Source organism: Chroicocephalus ridibundus, chromosome 9 (assembly GCF_963924245.1).
Source record: "Chroicocephalus ridibundus chromosome 9, bChrRid1.1, whole genome shotgun sequence".
NCBI lineage: Eukaryota > Metazoa > Chordata > Aves > Charadriiformes > Laridae > Chroicocephalus > Chroicocephalus ridibundus.
In genome coordinates, this window is record NC_086292.1 from 46,789,932 (window position 1) to 46,809,880 (window position 19,949).

Below are 19,949 nucleotides of genomic sequence, written 5' to 3' on the forward strand. Positions count from 1 at the left end.
CCTGGGAGCGCACAGCTTCCTGCACACGGAATGGGCTGAGTATGATCCTTGTCTATTTTGTATTGGTATCAGGATCAATACTGGTTCTTTAGTATTATTGATGTTAATTTTTTAGTCTTATCCTATTAAATCTATTTATATTTCAACCCTTGTGTTTCCATGTTTGTCCCCGATTCCCCTTCCCGGGTGGGGAGGGATCATCGGGTGACAGAATAATTGTCTAAACGACAATAAATTGTTGTGGGTTTCTCCGTAACAGGGGAACAGCGAGGAAGAGCTGGGGGAGCTGAGATGGCTCAGCCTGCCGTGTCTGGCCGGGTAACTCCACTGCAATGTGAAGCAGGTCACCGGGTCCGAGCTGGGCTGCTGCGGCCGAGGCTCTTGGCCCCGCTGGCAGGGCTCGGCCGGGAGCAGCAGGGCTTTGCAGGCGGGTGAACCACAGTGCGGGTGGTGTGGACGGAAGGTGGCATGCGAAGGGAAGCAGTTCACCGCCCCCAGGTCTCAAATCCTGTCACCAAGCCACTGCTTCTCTGGCCCTGGAGAAATTATTCCCCAGCTCTCCAGGCCCCCCCCCCCGCCCCGCCCCAAGTGAGATGAGGCAGAATGATTTCTGGATCCGCTGCTATCGAGGGAAGGATTTTTTTTGTGAGCCGTGACATTTCCATGAACCCAGAGGATGTGATAATAGGTTAAACGCTGCAGCCACGTTTGGCACTGCACAGCGATGGCTCATACTTTTCTTTTGGGAGCATCTCGCAGCATCACCCTGCGAGCGACGCCTGGCTCGGTCCCCGGGACTACAGCGTCAGAGCTGGCTCTGGTCTGGCTGGAGATCCCTGCAGAGGTGTCAGCTGGGGTCAGGCAGCTCCTGTGCTCCCTACTTGAAAAAACACCCTCACCAAAGCTGGATAGGAAAGCACGTAGTCAAGTTTTTATAACATCTGCACTTGTTTAAAAGCAGTTAGGAGAGAGCAAGAAAAAGAGACAGCTGTCACAAGCAGCAACAAAGACTTAGCACTGTTGTACGTGACTCAGGAGTCACGCGGTGATAAAGACAACAGTCTTTAGTCATTTCAGGCAGTTGTTAAAAGGAGACCCTCCTCAGCCTCCTGGAAAGCGGGTCCTGCCTCCGAGAAAGCCAAATAAAACGCAGACCTTGCTCCTTTAGCACAATACAGCTGTACGCCTCAGCTCGACAGCCGTAATAGAATTGTAATTGAGAGCAGACAGATTCTTGGTCTCAGATGCTGTACACGAGCTCTTAAAAGCCCTTTCTTTGTAATGGAAAGTCAAAGCAACGATTTTTAAGATGTGTGTTCCCCACCTGCCAACTACGAAATGGCAGATGGCCGAGGATGCAACCTGAGAGCCAAACAGCAAACGGGGAGTCGGGCTGCACTAAGGTTTTCCAGAAAACAGCTATTCTAGATTTGGCTTTGGTGCCAAGAGACAACAGAGAACCGGGCTTTAATAAGTTGCCTAAATATGCATTTATCTTGAAGATACAGCCACTTTGATCCTCTGAGCATACCAGTGTCAGGGAGATTTTAATAGCTCCAAGCAAGCATTGCAATAGCTTGGATAAATAATCTGAGTTTTATTGCTTTCCAAGAATGATTTCTGAGGGAGTTAGTGCCCTGGGAAAGGCTGGGAGCTGATGATGTTGCACGAACTCGACGTGTAGAATTTGTTTCTCTTTCCCTGGCAGGCTGGAGGGCAGCATAAAGCAGGATAAAACCGGGACTGCTGGGGATTGGGTCATCTTAAATTGCATTGCTTCACCCAGTGTGCATTTTAAATTATGCCGAGGATGTAAGGGTAAACATCTTTCTTTTTTCTTTTTTTGTTTTCTAGCATTTCAGTACATCTAAATATACCAGTGAGCAGTATTTAGAGGCAGGCCGCCTCTAAAGGGAGCCAGAGAACTGAAAGAACCCAATTCACAGCTCCCGTCTTCTGACTCTCTGACACAGCAACAGAAATGAAAGTTTGTTATTTTACAACCAAAGGGGCAGAAGCCGGGAGAATTTCACCCCTCTTCTGACCCCTGGTTTGGCCCGAGACCGAAAGGGGAATCCTGGAGCAACAGAAGGAATCACGGTTTGTGATAAATCATCCGATTAATTCACATTTATCATCTGATGAAAGCGAAGACCTGTAAGACCCACGAGCCCACAGCAGCTCTGAGAAAGGACCTTCCCCAGTGGGAGGACTCCGTTCTTTTCTTTTTTTCACACTTAAAAAGCTCAGCTCCAGCTATCCAGGCCCTACCCTGGGCACCTGGCCCATGGTTAAACATTGCAAAACCACCGCGACAAACAAACGGCTGCACAGCTCCCTCCGCTCCCCGACGCGCCAGCGGCTCCTCTCCTTTCCCGCCAGCCCAAACGGGAAGGTGGCCCTGTGGATCCCCGCGACTGCCAGCTGCGGTGGGGCACCGGGGGCTGCAGGACGCTCCGGGTACGGGCAGGAAAGGGGCACGAACCTCCCCCGCCAGCTCCTCCATCTGCAGACGCATCGCCGCACGCTGCGCTCTCCCCACAACCGAATACGCCCAGCCGTGTCCGAGCGCGGCCCCAAAACCCAGCCAGAGCTGCCAGGCACAGGGCATGTATTTGGGATACGAGTTTCCTCTGAAGGCAAAAGACCTTTCTGAGAACAAATCTGAGGGTTTTGTTCCTGAACTGTTTCTCCCGCAGGGGCTCTGGGCTGATCAGGAGCTCCAGCCCTAACAGCTGCTTTATTTCAAAATAAAGACGCGCGGCGCATCCTCACCTTGCCCTGCCTCTGGCTGGGATGGCGGCTGCACGAATTTGGAAAAAGCACAGATTCATTTCTCAGGGGAGATCAACAGTTTATTAACTTAAAAGGTCAGTTCGCCAAAGCTCCGTCTTTCTTTGGGCTCGGTCCAGGCAGGTGAGGGCCGGTGACGCTGCGGCTCTCCCCTCGACACCCGGCTGAGGTGAGCTCTAAGCGGGCAAGCCCAGGCAAGGGCGCGTGTCGTGGCAACCGAAACCAAGCCGGGATTATCCCAGCCCCGTGAGGAACCGGTGACAATTCGTACTGTGAATTTCGTTGGCAAAAGGTTTAACTCGTTAAAAACTATCAACAATGAAAATTGGAACATGCAGCGTAGGAAAGAGCGTTTACATACGCCTGGTGCAAAGAGCGGCTCTGCAAGGTCAGAGAGGAGACAAGGAGAAGGATGTAAGAGAAAAAAAGATTCCCCACTCCCATATAAAAAAAATAGTCCACAGAGAAAAAACAAGGATTGTATAAGTTATTTAAAAAAAAAAAAATCCATAAAACAACATAGCCAAGGATATTTTAAACACAATTATATAAACACCACATGACTTACTATGAAGAGAGAGCATGAAAAGGTTTGTTTCGGGGAAGGGTTTTGTAGAATTAAGTTTCCTGGCTGGATCCCTGGAATGTCTCTTTTGGAAACAGATGCCCAAGAAAAATCACTGCCGTGAACCGGAGGATTTTGTGAGAGAAGGGTATACCCAGCGAGACGGGGGGAGGATCGTAACGCAAAATGCCAGAAGAGATTAATTGGGACACCATCTCCTTTAGAGGAAGGATCTAGCTCGTTCCAGAACTGAATTAATCAGCGACTTCCCAGCAGTTCCGGGAGGGAAATACATTTCACGGTAAGGCTGTGACCCCCCGGGCTGGTCGGTGCAGACGACCCCCCCGAGTCCGCCAGACTCCCCCCCGGGCAGACGGGATTTCCCTGCCTGCACTCACTGCGGGGCAAAGCCCTGCCGGACTCGCCGGGCTGACACGCCGGAAGAGCCACCGGGATCAGCTCTCGCTTTGGTCCTCAAACCTCCAGTTATTGCCACGGCCAGAGAAAAACAGCTACTGACCGAATCCGAACAGGAGTGCCAGAGCGGGCTTGAGGGCACCGCTCCGGGAACCACCTAATTCATCGTTTTACCTATGTACAGAGCACGGCGCCGGCCGTTTGCAATGTGGCTTTATACCAGCTGTCACCTAGCAGAAAAGAGTACCAAAAACTGGGCCAGAAACGGCTCTTTCTTCACAGAAGTGTGAAGTCCTGCGTCCTTCACGGCGAGGGCTCCTGCCAGCCGCTCGGAGCGGGCAGATCAGTAGGATTTCTGCGAAGAACCAAGCGTGTGTACATGGATCATGCATCGGTCCCTGCTCACGAGGAGTGTTTGAGAGTATTAATATCACCGCTTGTCTGCTGCCTTTCAGGACTTGATCATTCAGGGTACGATCCGATCTCTGCCTAACATATTGCTATAGAAACGCGCTGACAGTGATATTAAAGCTATCAGACTTACGAGCGAATGCTTGACAGCACCATGTAAACTCTCCCAAAAGCTGAAAAAATAAACTTTTGTCCTAAACATTTGGCAAAAACTGGGCTGGCAGTTGGTGGAAGTCCTGGATGGATGCAGCCGCTGAACTTTACCCGGCCATAAGACACGTCTGACAGCAGAACTGCACAAACAGCTTCTTTTCACAGAGCTTGTTTGATTTCACCATCTCACAGAAAGTCTTGTCAGCTGGGAGGCCGAGGCGAGGAACAAGAGAAAATGAGAGCAGATTAACATTTTAAATAAACAAACATTGCACGTAACAGGCGGTGCAATTCGTTCCAGTGTTGGAGGAGAGCGGATTGAAAAGGAGTCGCTTTTTAAGGGCATCTTTCACATGGTTTTGATGAAGGAATAAAGCGGCTTTGCAGCGAGTGGGAGAATTAGCCCCAAGACTAAACTCTAACGAAATAAAAAGGCTTGGATGCGTTGGAGCAACAGGCAGATATCCAGCGGCTCTGCCAGGTAAACCGCCCGCCCACCGCAGCCGGAGCCTGGCTCGCTGCCGCCGTGCCCCAGCAAGCCCAGGAGCTCCAGCGCTTTCGGCTTCCTGCTCTGAAGGGAATCCCCCCCAAAACCCTCATTTTTTGCTACCGGCGAAGCACTACGGTGCCAGTGGTTCTGCCACAACTACTTACCGTTGGTGCAGGTTTCATTTGTCACGCAGGAGCCGCCCAGGAGGCTGAAACCTTCTTTACACTTGAGGCAGTTTCCACCGGAGCCCTCGCAGGCTGAGCAGTGGTCATCGCACCTGGGGACAGACACCCTGCAGTGGCCTGAACTGGCACCGACACCCCGACCCCGGCCACCCAAAATGGGCCATCGGCCAGAAAATATGTCTGCCACCACTGCGACATCCACACCGAACCGGAGGATGCGGAAAACGGCGAATCTAAAGCTTAAAAAGTTACTGAAGCCCTGGGAAAAAATGGGCTCGGCGGTGCCAGGTCGCTGCTCGGTGCCGGCCAGTGACATCCCAAAAGCAGTCGCCTGTTGGGAAAGCTCAGCGGGGCGTGCACCTCTCTTCCCAGCGATCCCAGCTAGAAAAAGGGCTGCGAGAGGAATCTGCGCTTCTCGCAGCGGTTTGCTCAGGCAAGAGAGCCCATCAGCTGAGCCTCCTGCCTGGGGATGGCGGCTCGCACAGACCGTACCCGAAATCCCTGGGAAGGGATGCTGGACCCCCGTTCCTCCCCACCGGATAGCCAGCGTGGGCGAGCGAAACCCCGGGCGGGCAGGCGCTGCGCTGCGTGTTCCCAAGTCACCTTTAATCCTTGCCTTTCATGTTCACCTTAAGGAGGCTGAATCCACTCCCACTTCCCACTTGAAGCGCAGAGTGGGAGCAAATTGCTGCCTCCTGGCATCTCCCGGTCCCCCCCGCGCAGCCCCCACGCTGGGCCAAGGAGCGGGCCAGCGCTCCTCCAACACGGCCGCCGGGCGAACGCAGCAGGTTTGATTGAAAGCTGGAATATTTGCCTAAACATCCCCGTTCCTCATTCCTCCCACACCTCCTCCAAAGAGCCCGGGGCTGGGGCTGAGCCCTTTCCACCGTAGCCCTAAGACATCTTGGCCGGCTCCGGCGGGGGGAGCGTGCTCTTAAATCTATAGGGCAGGGGCGTGGGGGGTCCAGCCCCACGGCTGCCCTGGCTCCCTCATCCCTGTTTTAATTTCCCTAGTAAACAGTTCCAGCTGTGAGCTGTTTGCAGCGTTATTATTTTATTATTTTTTGTTTTATCATCGCTGCCAGCGCTCCCCCCCCCGTCGGTGCCGGCTTTGCTGCGGCCGCCGTCGGGGCGGTAACGTACCTCTTGCAGACTTTGTTGGGCAGCCCGTGGCTGTCGGCGGGGTAGAAGCCCTCGCGGCAAGCGGGAACGCAGCGCCAGTGGGGTGCAGGGGCCTCCGGGCCACAGGGAGCGCAGTCCTCCTCGCCCGGCCCTGCGGGGGACAGGGAGAGATGATGCGGGCATTTTTGGGAGACAGGAGCCACGTCGCGCCAGCAGCCCCGTGCGAGATAGGATTGAACAAGCTGCTGGTTGTGCCACCAGGGTCCTGCGCGGCTGCTTGGCTCCCACACCCCCCAAAAAAACCCAGCTTCCATCTCAAAAAACTTCAGCTCCCATCCCAAAAAACCCAGCCAGGACCCGGTGTCCTGCCCCTCTGCAGACCACCACATCAAAATCCCCTCCGGAGCATCAGGCACTGCTCCAAAGCACGCACCGGTTTAGCTTTCCCACCCTACGGAGTGTCAAATGCGGAAAAAGAGATGCTAGAGTGGGCTGCGGAGGAGCCGGAGGAGGGAAGGGCTCGGGAGAGGAGCTGGGAAAGCAGAGAGCCCCGCTCTGACGCCGGAGCCTTGTGGCTGGACGGCAAACCGTGGTGATGGAGGTGGTGTTATTAGAGGCCTTCCACACAGCAGGCTTGAGAAATGGTTATGCAGGAAAAGGAGACGAAAAAAGGCTTGAAAAATAATTGTGGTGAAGTACATTTACACTGACTGGAATGAGAATTAGAAGGGAAGTAATTTTCTTAAAGGATTAAGAGCCCGTTCCCTTCCACACTTGCCAACAAGATCAATAAATATTTTGGATTTAGTCTTAGGAAATTGCCCATGTATGATAGATGAGATTCACACCACTGAACACAAATTGTCTGGAGATCATATTATCATCAGATCTATGATGATTTCTGAGGGCAGACGCAAACATTAACAACAGAAAATAATTGGGACTTTCAAGCAACGAAAAAGGCAGGATTTAAAGGGAACGCCGAGCGGCTTTGGGCGGCGGGAGGAAGCCGGCAGCGGCCAGTCCAGCCCCATGGGGTGACCGGGATAACGCGCCTCGGCTGCCTGACATTTTTATACGCTGCAAAGCCATCTTCCATCACTCCGAGAGGGTTTTATGGCCTCCCCCGCAACCTTATTAAACTAAAGCACCTGGCGTCAAGAGGAACCGGGAAATAAAGAATGGCTCTAATAAAAATGTAAAAACTCCCTAAAAACCTTTCTAATATGAATATACTCCCAGCACCTCGCGGGATGTGCTGGAGAGCTGGGATTGCTTCCCCGCCGGCACGCTCTGCCTTGGCTGGGGGTGGGTACCGCCGGCATCGGATCGGCTCCTGATGGACAAGGGTCTGGGGGTTTCATAGAATCATAGAACGTGTTGGGTTGGAAGGGACCTTTAGATCATCTAGTCCAACCCCCCTGCAGTGAGCAGGGACATCTTCAACTAGACCAGGTTGCTCAGAGCCTCATCCAGCCTGGCCTTGAATGTCTCCAGGGATGGGGCCTCCACCGCCTCTCTGGGCAACCTGGGCCAGTGTCTCACCACCCTCAGTGTAAAGAACTTCATCCTAATGGCTAATCTAAGCCTGCCCTGCTCTACTTTAAACCATTGCCTCTCGTCCTATCGCTACATGCCCTTGCCAACAGCCCCTCCCCAGCTTTCCTGTAGGCCCCCTTCAGGGACTGGAAGGGGCTCTAAGGTCTCCCCGGAGCCTTCTCTTCTCCAGGCTGAACCCCCCCAACTCTCTCAGCCTGTCCCACAGTAGAAGTGCTCCAGCCCTCTGACCATCTTTGTGGCCCTCCTTTGGACCCGCTCCAACAGGTCCATGTCCTTCTTGTGCTGACGGCTCCAGAGCTGGACACGGTACTCCAGGTGGGGTCTCACCAGAGCAGAGCAGAGGGGCAGAACCACCTCTCTGGGTCTGCTGGCCACGCTTCTTCTGATGCAGCCCAGGATGCAACTGGTCTTCCGGGCTGCGAGCGCGCATTGTTGGCTCCTGTCCAGCTCTTCACCCACCAGCACCCCCGAGTCCTCTTCCGCAGGGCTGCTCTCTATCACCTCATCCCCCAGCCATGTTTCACGTGGGGATGTGGCGGGGCGAAGGACGTACCTGTGCCAACGGGGCAGGTCTCGCACCGCCGGGGCTCCCGGCTGAGGTACATGGCGGGCTGGCACTCCGGCACGCAGCTCTCTCCTGCCAGGCTGCCGGGAAAGCGGAGAGGACGTTGGCACCTGAAGCTACAGGCTCTGGGGACCCGGCAGAGCCTGTCCCCCTGTCCCCATCTCCGCATCCCCCAGGGCCCTATGGCAGCCTCAGCCCGTGGCGCGGGAGGCGTCGGAAAGCCAGCCAGCGCTCCAGGAGAAATTAAAGTCCTGCCTGGACCAAAGGGACGGCTGCAGGTTCCTTAATTAACTATCCGGGAGGAAATAAAATTATTCTTTTCCCATGGGCAGCCAGCCAGGCTCTGCCAAAGACCTTTTGCACTGTGAGGCTCCCTGGAATAAAAGGGAATTGGTTCCGTGCCACGGCTGGGCTGGTGCTGCTTCACCGTGGCAGGGATGATTTGGAGTCCCGGCTTAAAAGGATATTGGACAATAAAAAGCAAGCACCGTGCGGATTATGTCTGACAAGTGCCTCCAGTTTTGCTTTTCCGAGGGAGTAGATAATCTTTTGGCAGTGGCAATTTCCTCGTCTGAGAGCGCCCCGCTGCTACACCCTGTCCCTGGCTCGCTTACAGCCCCTGAGCAAAGCAAAGCGCGATGGGATCCTGCTTCCATGTGAGCTCGGGGATGGAAAACAGCTTCTTCCCGGTGCCGACGCCGCTCGCCAGCATGGCTGGGCTCTGCGTCCCGCAGGAGCCGCGGGGCTGGCAGCAAGGACACCCGCTGATCCTTGCGGGGCCGGGGCTGCCCCACTTCCACCCACTTGTCCATCCTACACGAGGCCCGCTCACCAGGTACATCGGATAAAATTTTCCAGCGTGGATGAAGCTGGAGGGAAGGGTTTGAGCGCTCGCAGGGAGCATTTTCAGCCTGCCTGAACAGCTCAGCCTGGTACCAGCTCTGCCCCGTGAGCAAAACCGAGCGCCCTGTTTGGTTGTGATGGCTCCCACGGAGCCGCCCGACACTCGGGAGGAAAGGTGCGTTTGGCAACGTGTGGTGTAAATGTTTTCATTGCTTTCCCCCCCCCCCCCCCCCCAATTTTAGATGCTGCGACGCCGGGAGCTGCTCTGGTCGCAGGTCACCGAATTTGGACAAGCCCTTCTGAGCCTGGCACTTACCCACCACCCTCACCCTGGCAAGCGCTGGAGAAAAGGAAATTAAACTGAAATCATGCTTTTCAGCTAAGAAAGGGACACAAAGCACCACCTTTAAATTCGCAATGCTCTGTGCCACAGCTGTAGTACCACAGAAGCAGGATCTCAGGTCTTTAACTAATTCACTCTCTAATTTCCCATTGGTTTTCCCACATTTAAACCGCGCGTACAAATGCTGCAGGTATAAACTCCTCCCGTGCTGGTATTTTACCTGAATCCTTCTCTGCATGCAGTACATTTGTCTGCTTCGCCGACACATTTTTTACAGCTTTGATGACATTTCAGACAGCGTTTCTGACCTTTTAAAAAACAAAGCGAGGCAGGGGAGAATAAAATCCGGACAGTGATTTGCAAGCGGCAGCCGGAGCCGCAAAGCCCCACTGCGCCCCAGCAGCAGCTCCCCGGGGAGGAGAGGTATGTCCTCCCCCTCGACGGGTCCCTGCTACCGCAGATGACCTTATCTGTCACTGCTTGCTAAGAAGAAATACGCTTTGCAAGCAGCTAGGGCCATTAATTACAGTCTTCTAATTAAGAGCCAAGTTGAGTGCCTCTGCTTCGCACCACCCTCTTTGAACACCCAGAGGTTTCCCTCCTCCCTTCACTACACAAAGTGGGTCGAGGGGGGAAATTTAAAGCCAGTACTCAAAAAACAAGGTGTTTCCTCCACCCATAGCACTTAAAATAGACGCAACCCTCATGCTACAGCTCGCAAGTGATAAACATCCTTACGTTCCTCGGCGTAGAAGCCGGGCGGACACAGCACCACGCAGGTGCTCATCTCCTGGTGGTGGTAGAGGCTCCGCTTGCACGCCGTGCACTGGTTCGGTCCCCTCCCGACGCAACGCTCGCAGCCCTTGTAGCACCGGCGGCACCTCCGGGCGCCTTTGTCACCAAAAAATCCCGCGGGGCACGAGCTCACGCACATCCTGGGGAAGGAAGCGAGCGCTCAGGCTTTGGTGCCGACACTCGGACGCTCCCGGCAGCCTGGCACCTGCCGCCGTCCCCTCACCCGCAGCATTCAGGGCGTCCCCCAGCCTTGGCAGCAATTTGGGCTCCTTTACTTCTTATTCTTAAGATTTAGGGTGTCTTGAACGTCATGGCTCTTTAATAAAGAGCCCAGGCATCTCTTGGCCAGCAACCCCGTCTACGGGTAAACTCTCCCTGTGCCAGCCCAGGAGACTGAGGGGTGGAAACCCCAATTCCAGAAGTGATTTGGCACCTCAGCTAGCTGTCACTTGGGCACGGGTGACCCCAGCCAGTGAAGCCAATGCTTCTTTCCCAGCATGATTACATGGCCAAGGTCCTCCGGGGCTCTCCAGCTCTGTGTCCCCCACCCCATCGTACCCTAATCCAGGGCAGGGATCCCCATACCTCCTCCTCCGTCCATTTTCTCGCCCATACTCTTCTTTCTCTGTGCAAACATCACCCACGCTGCGGTACGAGCCCTGGGGAAAGGCACCGCCACTGCCCGGGGAGACCCCGCGGAGACACCCCACCACCCCTCACCTGCCGGTTTTCACGCTGCCCAGGCTGTAGTGGATGCAGTTCAAGCACTGGTCGGCGTTGGGGCCGTCGCAGCCCTGGTCACCGCATTCGGGGTGGCACGGACCTGGGGAGGGAGAGACGGGCTCAGCCGGGGGAGAGGCTGAGCATCCCCAGACGCCATGGCCAGGATGCTCTCAGCACACCCTCCCTGGACAGACGGACGTGGGGAAGGGGCTGGAGACCCTCCACCTATCTTATCCTATGTCTATTATCTTACAAATCTTATATATCTTATCCTATGGAGCTGCGTGGCTCCGGGTGCTCGCCTCTCCTCCAGCTCATCCCCCCCGAGCACGAATCGCACCCGACCATCCTCCAGCTGAACACTCCCGTGCAGGAGCTTTGAAAGCGGAGCCAGACCCGCTCCTTGGGGACGGGCAGGGGAGGGAAGGTGGGCAGAGGAGCTTTTTTTACTCCTCAGACGGCCGCACCAGCAATTTGTGGCGGGAACGCTGTGACGGGGCGTTTTGCTACCTTCTAATTTCACCGTCCTGCTGCCCCGCGCTGGCCGCAGGCACCGCTCCTCCCAGCCCGCCCTGGCCCCGGGCAGGATCAGGCCTTGTGGCTCCCCTGGTTGGCATTTTCCCAGGTATTTTGGGGGGGGATGACATGTCAGCTCAGCCGGCACTTACCCGCGTACTCTTCCTCCTCCTCAGCCACCTCCACCTGGCTCTGCAGGAAGGCGGCTCTCGACGGCTCCATCTCCGATGCTGGCACCTCCAGCGTCCTCCCACGGGACTGGGGGCCACCCAGCGCGGTGTAGGGGTGCTCAGCCGTCCCGTAGAAGAGGAGGCTCCACTCCTTCAGTTTCCCTGCAGGGGCGGGCACAACGTCACCCATCCCGCTGCCCATCCCGCTCCTTCCCTGGTGACCCCGCGGCGCAGCCCCGGCTTTGGGGGAAGCAAGAGGAGGGTGGACCGGACCATTAGGGCTTCTCCACTCGCATGGCAACGCGCAAGCAAACAACAAACACCCAGAAATCTTCACCAGCCCCCCGAGCTCCCAGCCTGCACGAATGCAGCTGTTTAAGGCACCTACAAGGGATTTTTTATGCTATAACTCGTCTGCATCGCCGTACCCATCCCACCCAACGGGCGGAGAGAACCGGTAACTAAAAGCTCCGTAATGGAGGACTAATTCTCTCTGATAAAAGCTGCCCGGAACCAACCAGATTCTTTCTTGCTGCTATCCGACATGTCACAGGTCTGAGCTTGGTGTCCCCCAAAATACCCCGGGGGCCACCGGAGCCTGCGCAGCACCTGGGGGCTCCCCACGGCCTTACACCCACACCGGGGTCTTCCGCGACACACGCAGCTTTGGGGAGAGGGTCCAAAAATGCTGCCGCTTCTTTCCAAGACTTTTTTTTCTTTCAGTTCCCCACCAACAGGAGTCACTTCACGCCTGCGGCACGCGCGGCTTTAACCACTAATCCCTGCGTTTCCAGGAAGGGCTTAAAATTTCCGACACCCAAATCCCTTGGCTCTCCCGAAGGGCTGCGAGGACCCACCTGCTGCGGGACGGAGCTCGGGCGGCACCAGCTGGGGCAGAGCTCAGCCGCGCGCCTCCACTGAATGAATGAAATTTCCTTTAAATCTAAAGCGTCCCGTGCGAGGAAAGCCCGGGCTGCACGGGGCTGATGCTGGGGACGCAGCAGTGCCAGCGACGCGACAGCCGTAGTACTTAATTGGTATTAAATTAACCGATTTAATTGGTTTAATTTAATGGTCTTAAATTAACATTTAATACCTGCTTCTGCCGCAGGCTGGGAGCATCGTCCCTCTTTTTCCTCCCGCTTTGCCCTCTCTGCTTCGAACCCGCTGCGGACCCTTTGAGGGGGGGGTGACTTAACGCACTCATTTTCGTTTCGTTTTGCAAAGCCGGGTGAAGCCAAGCCCTGACGCCCGTGGGGGGCTCAGAAGCACCCACCGCAGACCGTAAATACGGAGGGGGGAGGAAAGCGGCTCCGTGGGTGCTTTGCTGCTGCTCCTCCGAGTTCAAACGATTCCGGGTGAAGGCAGCAAACACAAACACTCTCTGCACAATGGAGCCCCCACGTGCGCCTCCCGCCAGAAAGTCGCGTGGGAGAGATTTTTAATATACTCCTGGCTCCTTATCAACGAGCGTGTGGATTTTAACACCCCCGCGACGCACGCCAGCCCCAGGCAGGATGCTTCATGCCCCGCTGCCACCAGCCGGCGAGGCGGCTTGTCCCTTCCCGGCGGGGACGGATCCCGCCAGCCCGGCTCCTTTGCCGGGAAGGGGTCAGGGAGCAGGCGGCCAAGCCGGTGGGGGGGACACAGCGGGGTTGGGGACACGCAGTGGGGCCAAGGCTGAGCCCGGCCACCCCCTGCCAGCGCGGTGGCAACCCGGAGAGGATGTCCGTCCGTCTGCAGCCCGAGGGGCATCGTCCCCTTGCGCCCGTTGCACAACCAGCCCACGCGCCAGATGTCCCAGCAGCGAAGCAAAACAAACAAACAACAATTACAGCTCTCGGGTTTCCTCGTTTTGACTCATTACGGTTTAATTTTGGAAACCCGGCTCTCGGTTGCAGCCAGTTTGCTGCTGGGAGAAAACCCGCTCCCGGCTCAGCCAGACCGGCAGCCTCTTGCGCGGAAGTTTTATTCCCATTTTTGAGAAATTTGGGCAATGCAGTTTTGCTGAAGACAATAAAACTCGCAGCAAAAATTTACGGCCAAGCTAAGCAGCCTGCAAAGAGCTCTGGGGGCGAGGGGGACCGGCGGGCGCTGGGGGGCCGTGGGTGCTGGGGAATCTCACCTTGCACCGCAGGGTTGCGCACTTGGGATGGCGTGTCGTGGATCTCCAGGGTCCACTCCCCTGCCGCCCGCTCCCCCCAGCAGTGGACGGTCATGAACTCCCAGCCCTTGAACCCCTCGTTGGAGTGGTCGAACACCCTGCAACAGGAATGCCGTGCATTAAGAAGCGTGACTTTGAATGTCTTATTAACTCGGAAAAGATAAGATAGGTAAGTAATGATTTTAGGGATCCTTGCATGCACCCACCCTTGCACGGAGCCCTCCTGCAGCTGAGACCCGAGCACGCCCACCGCCTTCCCAAAAAACCCGAGCAACCCCCAAAATGAGGATGCCGCCCAGCCCAGCCACGTACTGGCTCCGGCCGCTCTTACCTCCTGCCGAGGAGCTGTGACCTGGTCCCTGCCGGAGAGACGAGGCTGATCTGGAGGTCTCCCCGGCGCGGGTGCGAGATGCTGAGCCGCACCACGACGTGCTCCAGGTAGAGCACGTGCTGGTCGCGGTGCTCGGCGCAGGCGCTGCTGAGGGTGCTGGCGCGCAGCACGTGGTCGGCTCGGATGTACCTGCCGGGGACAGGAACACGCCACGCTGGGGACAGCACTGCACTCCGCTTCCCAGCAGCATGGACGCCCAGTTTGAACCCAGTCCCTACTGCTTCATGGCAAAAATGATCTCATCCTCCATTGCAATCCAGCGTCCTAGCACGGGAATTTGCTGAATTGCTCAATGGTAACGCGATGGGTTTGAACTGCCTCGAAGATCTATGCCTTATGGGCTGCAAGGGCGCTGCTTTATTATAATTATCAGTACAGCGTTCCTCTTCGGGTTGTAATTAGTGTCTGTATCAGATAAATAGTTTCATGAACACACTTGGCTCCAGATTCATTCCTGCTCTGTGTATGCGAGTCTTCCAAAGGCACTCCTTGTCTGATGAACAACTCTCTCGCTCTACAGTCAGGCAGCGGTAAACCAGGAGGGGCCATTTGGTCAGATCCCCGATCCCACCCTTTAACCTAGTAGAGACGGACCCACCACGGATGAGATGTGAACTTAAGCTGGTTTGAACCTGAAGCCAAATTCAAAGAGACCCAGGCATTGGCAATTTGGGAACCTTTGCAACAAAACACCTTTTTTTTGGTGTCTTCCATCAAGATGAGTTGTTTGGTGGAAGAGGGAGGGGAGCCCAACCCATCACCACTCAGCGGGCGAGTTGGTTTAGGGGTCCCTAAGCCATTTCCAAAACGGCAAACAGCACTGTCAGCCCTCAAAAAACCCCTGATGGTCACCCACCTGGGAAGCAAAAGCATGGCAGAGGCAAAAATAAATCACCTGCCACCGAAGCTGGTCCCGGAGAGCCCCTGCGGGACCCACTCCTCACTGAGCTGTAGGCACAGACCCCGGGTGGGCACTTCTGGGTCAATAAACAGACCCTGGGGTGGATGGTGTGGGTTTCTCTGACCATAAAAGCCATGAACATCACCTGCACATGGGCTTGTCCCGGCCACCCCGACTCCTGATTTCCCTTTCTAAATGCCGGGACAGCGGCTCAGCCTTTGCATTGCAAGAGTCAGCTCCACCAAAGCTCCTTCCAAGTGGCCGCGTGCCCCAGAACAGCCCCCCCACCCCACGACGCTCACTTGGGCACCCTGTCCAGGCTCCCCACGCAGACGTGCTGGGGAGGGACTGTCTTCCACTTCTTGGCTTCCACCACAATAGCGTCTGCATCCACCAGGCCGAAGCCATATAGATGGCTAACTGGAAAGAGAGAAGACTCAGAAACCCACTGCCCTCCCAGCAAGTGACAGGAGCAACTCCTCGCTGCTTGGTGGAGCATCCTCCAACCATTGGGCAAGGCGCAGAGTTGACCTTGTTGGGGTATGAGGTGCTCCAACACGCAGAGCTCCTCACCCTGTCCAAGTTACACCCCAAATCCACATTGGCAGCATGGAAAAGCCATTGCTGGGAGCAGCCCGCCGAAAGAAGCGGGCAATGCTGCAGCTCAGGAGAGCCTCCACCAAGCCAGGCTTACAAGCCTGCACCAACCAAGGCTTCCAAGCCTCCCGCCCCATGAATTACTCCCCTCTCCTCCCTCCACTCAACAGCCTGACGGTAGGAACCCGCGAGGCAGGTGAGAGCGGCCACCCAGGGTGAACGCTCCCACCAGTGAAGCTCTGGGGACCTTTATTTTCCCTTGGGTGGCTGTTTTCACCACGCCACCTCCGCCCCACGGCCCCTCACCTTTATGCCCCGCGCCGTTGGTCTTCCAGTCGGCCGCCCGCAGGTGCGTCGGCCGCGAGGTTTTGACCAGCAGATGCTGGACGTCCCTCCAGGTGAGCAGGGGGCTGCAACGACACACGGCTCATGGGATGGCCCCGTTGCCTCCAGGATTTCCAGCAGCAGCAGGGACCTCCATCGGGTTAAAAAAAACCAAAAAAGCCTCTTTGCTGCCTCAAAACACCCTGCCTGGAGGCTGGCCAGCACTTGGGGAGCCCCCAGCAGAGGGGCTGCCCCCAGGAGGGATGCCACGTGCCCATGGGCGTTGCAGGATTTATTCCTGGCCAAGGGCATTCAGCTCTCCTGCTCCGGGATATAACTGGAGCGAATCAGGAAGATTTTCCCCATTTTCTTGTAGGAGATCGGGAACGAAGCAGGAGCTGAGGCAGGGTACTGGGCTCAGCAGCTCGCTGGTACACGCTGCTGAGCAAACCTTTCCTTTATAGGAATAACCGCAAAAATTGCTGGAAAAAAAACCCTGAGTTGCTCATTTAAGAGAAAAATGAAACCCAAAATGTTTCCAAACCCCCCCTTAGGCTGGGTTTGGGTGAGGTTTGTGTGTCCAGGACGCAGGACACTGAGCACTGTGGGCTTTTGAGCCCCCCACCCCACCCCAAGACCCCAGCCCAGGGATATTGCCGAAGAATTTTCCACACTTTTCCTACAGTCAGTTCCTTCAGCATCTCGAGCTGGGATTTATATTGCTCTTGAGCAACATTTAAGAAAAGAAATTCAATTTATTCCTTCTCGTCATAATGGAGTGCCTGAGCACCAAGTTCTGGTACTTAATGTTGCGTTTTATGCCTCAGCTAAACAATTCAAAAATTACATCTAAAGCTCTTACTGTATTTGTAATGAAAACGGCATCTCCGGAAACATGCTCACCCGACCTGGGCGCTGGGATCAAACTGGAGGAGGGGGACTGGAGCCACCACGCTGCGACCGCCGTCCCCGCGCGCAAGCGCAACGCTGCCCCGCGGGCTTATTCGCAGCCTTAATTTTCTTTCCACCCCATAAAAATAATACCAATAGTGAGAAGTTCATGAGAAGATGCTCCATGGGCCAACACGGTCCCCCGGGGGGGCTGCTCCTGGGCTGGGGGACCAGGATGGGGACAGGAGGCAAAGAGCAGTTTGTGCGAAGCAGGGAGCGTGCCGCTGCTGGTCACGCCACGTGGGTTTCTGACAGTATGCAAAAGTAGTCCTTTCCCCCCAGAAACGAAACACTTGCAGAAAACCATCACTTCTACAAGACATTTTCCATTTTGCGCGATGTTTTCTGCCATCTTTTTTCCAGGAAGTATTTATAAAACTCCTGTTGGAGCTGGCTGTCAGCGGTTTCAAAGCACCAAATGAAAAGCCTGACTTATCTCATCAACCCCAACTTTTCAACAGATGGCAACAAGTGAAGAATTAGCTCAATAAAATACCTGCAGGAAGATTAGATACAAAACAACAACGCTGTATCAAACCTTGCCAAAAAGGAGCGATTTGGAATAACTTTGCCCCGTTTTGAGTTGCTCCAGAGGAAAAAAAAAAAAAAAAAAAACAAAAAAACCAAACCACCTTTTTTCTTTCTGGTTTTGCTTACCAGCTAACTAAATTTGGAAAGATCTGCAAGCCGGAGGGGGGAGGTTGCACTTACTTTGCCTCCAAAGCCAAGGCGATGATGCCGGCGACCATGGGGGCGGACACGGAGGTGCCGGTGTGGCCGTCCGTACAGCGGTGCCGGAGGTCGGTGGTGACCTGCGGAGAGAGGAGCTGCAGCCCTGCGTCGAGGGAGACGCTGCCGGGGGGGGGCATTACCCCATGCAGCACCCCAGGTTCGCTCGGGATGCTGCCAGCTCGGCGCTGAGCCCGCGGGTACCCAAACCTGCCGTGGCTCCCATGCCAGCGGAGTGCTCTGAGCTCCCCCCTCCCCCCGAAAAAATGGGCTGCGGACACATTTGGCACGTGGGAAAACATCCCTGCTTACGTTTTCCTTTGCTCAAAGGTGCAAAAAACTATTTGAAAGGTGGGGGGAGAGTCAATTTCGCCGGGGGTCAGCTGGAGGAAAAGCCAGCCGCACCACGGATGGAGCGGCGCGAGCAGGGCAGGGCTGGCGGGGGTCCGCACCCGTGGGTGCGTGTTGAGTTGCGCCATATTAACGCTTTCCATAAAAGCTCCAGCTCCTGGTGTCAGGCAAGGATTTCCACTCGCATGGGACACAAAAAAAAAAAAAAAGGAAAACCCCCACATTTCCAGCTTTTTCGTTTCAAGGCAGAGCACTGATGCTTGGGTACCAAAAGCTCAGGGAGAGGAGGTGAGCAGAGAGATGCTCAGTCGGTTACATTTTTAAAAGGCTTCTGGGCTTTGAGTTAATATGGTGATTTTTGTTTGGGGGGAGGACACACACGTGCTACCCAGTGCCCCTGGAAGCCGCTTTTTCGCCCAGCAATGCTGCGGTAGCCCTGAGCTGGTGCCGGCCTCAGCCACGCGAACGCTCCTGAGGGCCAGGAAAATGGCACTTGGATTCTGTTTTCTGTCTAGGAATTCATCTTTTAGGGGCCAAACAAATCATTCCTGAATAAAAAAAAAATTTAAAAAAAAAAAAAAAAAAAAGAGACTTGTAAAAACCCCACATTTTTTTGTCACAAAAATAATATGGGTGGAAAACTCCCTCCCCAGCACCAGGGTAAGGTGCTGCGCTGGTGGGCGATGTTTTACTGCCCGATGTTCGGATGATGGATGGGGATGTCGGTAACAAAAGGCCTTGCTGTGATGCAGCCACAGCGGCTGTTGGGACAGGGCAAATACAGCCCGTGCGGCAGGGAAATCCAGGCTGACCCACAACGTGCACACACCTTCAGGCAATTCCTGGCCTCCAAAAAGTCTCTGCTCCCCGCTTAGGTTTGCCGCATCCCTGCCAAACGCCTCCATCCTCCCTCATTTTTTCACTGTCCCAGGCTAAAAATCCTCAAAATTACCTTTTTATAAGCACAGGACAGCGAGCAGGCACTTTGGGGGACAGGTAAATATTTGCACGGGTATTTTTGCAATCCGCCAGCCCTTTCACCCATTTACCAGGGAAAACGCCGCGTGCCCGAGCTCTTCCCAAGGACCAGAGCAATTTTGGCCCCACCATAAAAAAACCGCGAGCGAAATCCACCGCAGGGCTAAGGGCAAAGCCCGGCTCTTACAACAGAGCCATCATCCAGCCCAGTCACGCAGAAAAGGCGCAGGGGATGCTGCCCCACGCGACATTGGGGTAAAACTTACTATTTTCCGCTCGTAGAAAGCCCCGCTGCTGTAGGTGGTGGCGAGGGTGGAGGCGCATTCCTCCAGGTACCAGGGCTTGTAGCCGTTCTCGGTGGTGCTGCTGATGGAGATGGTGTAGATGCTGTTGGTGTAGCCGTCACAGGAGCAGTAATCGCCCTCTCTGCCGCCGTTCCCCGATGCCCAGACGAAAATGGACCCCAAGCCCCTGCGGCCCTGCGGGCAGAGAGGGGACGGGGGGGTGAGAGGAGGTTTTTGTCCGGGATGAGCGGCCATCTCGGCACGGGCAGCCCTCCCTGGCACTGGGATGCCGTCGGTAAGCCTGGTTTTTGGGTCAGGAGGTAGGGTTTGGTTAGGGTGGAAGGACGGCGCCTGTCCTGCCCAGGGCTCAGCCCCCTGGATCAGCCCCCGCAAACGTGCCCCTCGGCTCGGCCAGCCCCACGTTTACAGGCGGTGACTCCCCGTGAGGACGGGAGAGCCTTCGGCAACGGGGACTGTGGCATCTTCCGCCGGCTCTCACGGGGGAAAACACCTGGGGTGCTCGGAGCCCCTGGAGCAGGTGGTAACACCCAGCACGACGCTTTCTGGGGTGCAGGGACGGCCCCGTGGGAGGAACTGGCAGAGAACCCCCCGAAACCCACGTCTCCCT

The 19,949-nt window shown here is 55.6% G+C and overlaps 1 protein-coding gene across 2 annotated transcripts in view; it reads right to left on the reverse strand.

Moving 5' to 3' along the window:
* Positions 1-2,846: 2,846 nt before the first annotated feature.
* Positions 2,847-19,949, reverse strand: part of PCSK6 (proprotein convertase subtilisin/kexin type 6) — a 38,385-nt gene continuing 21,282 nt past the window's right edge. The window contains exons 8-21 of one of the 2 annotated variants that reach the window (XM_063346338.1): positions 19,304-19,516; positions 17,691-17,791; positions 16,011-16,114; positions 15,410-15,527; positions 14,147-14,335; positions 13,777-13,913; positions 11,634-11,813; positions 10,963-11,065; positions 10,186-10,382; positions 9,668-9,755; positions 8,250-8,341; positions 6,158-6,287; positions 4,994-5,106; positions 2,847-4,544 (exon numbers count right to left, since the gene is read on the reverse strand). In XM_063346338.1, coding sequence (XP_063202408.1) covers positions 4,447-4,544; positions 4,994-5,106; positions 6,158-6,287; positions 8,250-8,341; positions 9,668-9,755; positions 10,186-10,382; positions 10,963-11,065; positions 11,634-11,813; positions 13,777-13,913; positions 14,147-14,335; positions 15,410-15,527; positions 16,011-16,114; positions 17,691-17,791; positions 19,304-19,516 — 1,863 coding nt within the window. In that variant the 3' untranslated portion in view covers positions 2,847-4,446. Of the gene's footprint in view, positions 4,545-4,993; positions 5,107-6,157; positions 6,288-8,249; positions 8,342-9,667; positions 9,756-10,185; positions 10,383-10,962; positions 11,066-11,633; positions 11,814-13,776; positions 13,914-14,146; positions 14,336-15,409; positions 15,528-16,010; positions 16,115-17,690; positions 17,792-19,303; positions 19,517-19,949 lie in introns of those variants that run through there. The other variant, XR_010072490.1, reaches the window with a different exon arrangement.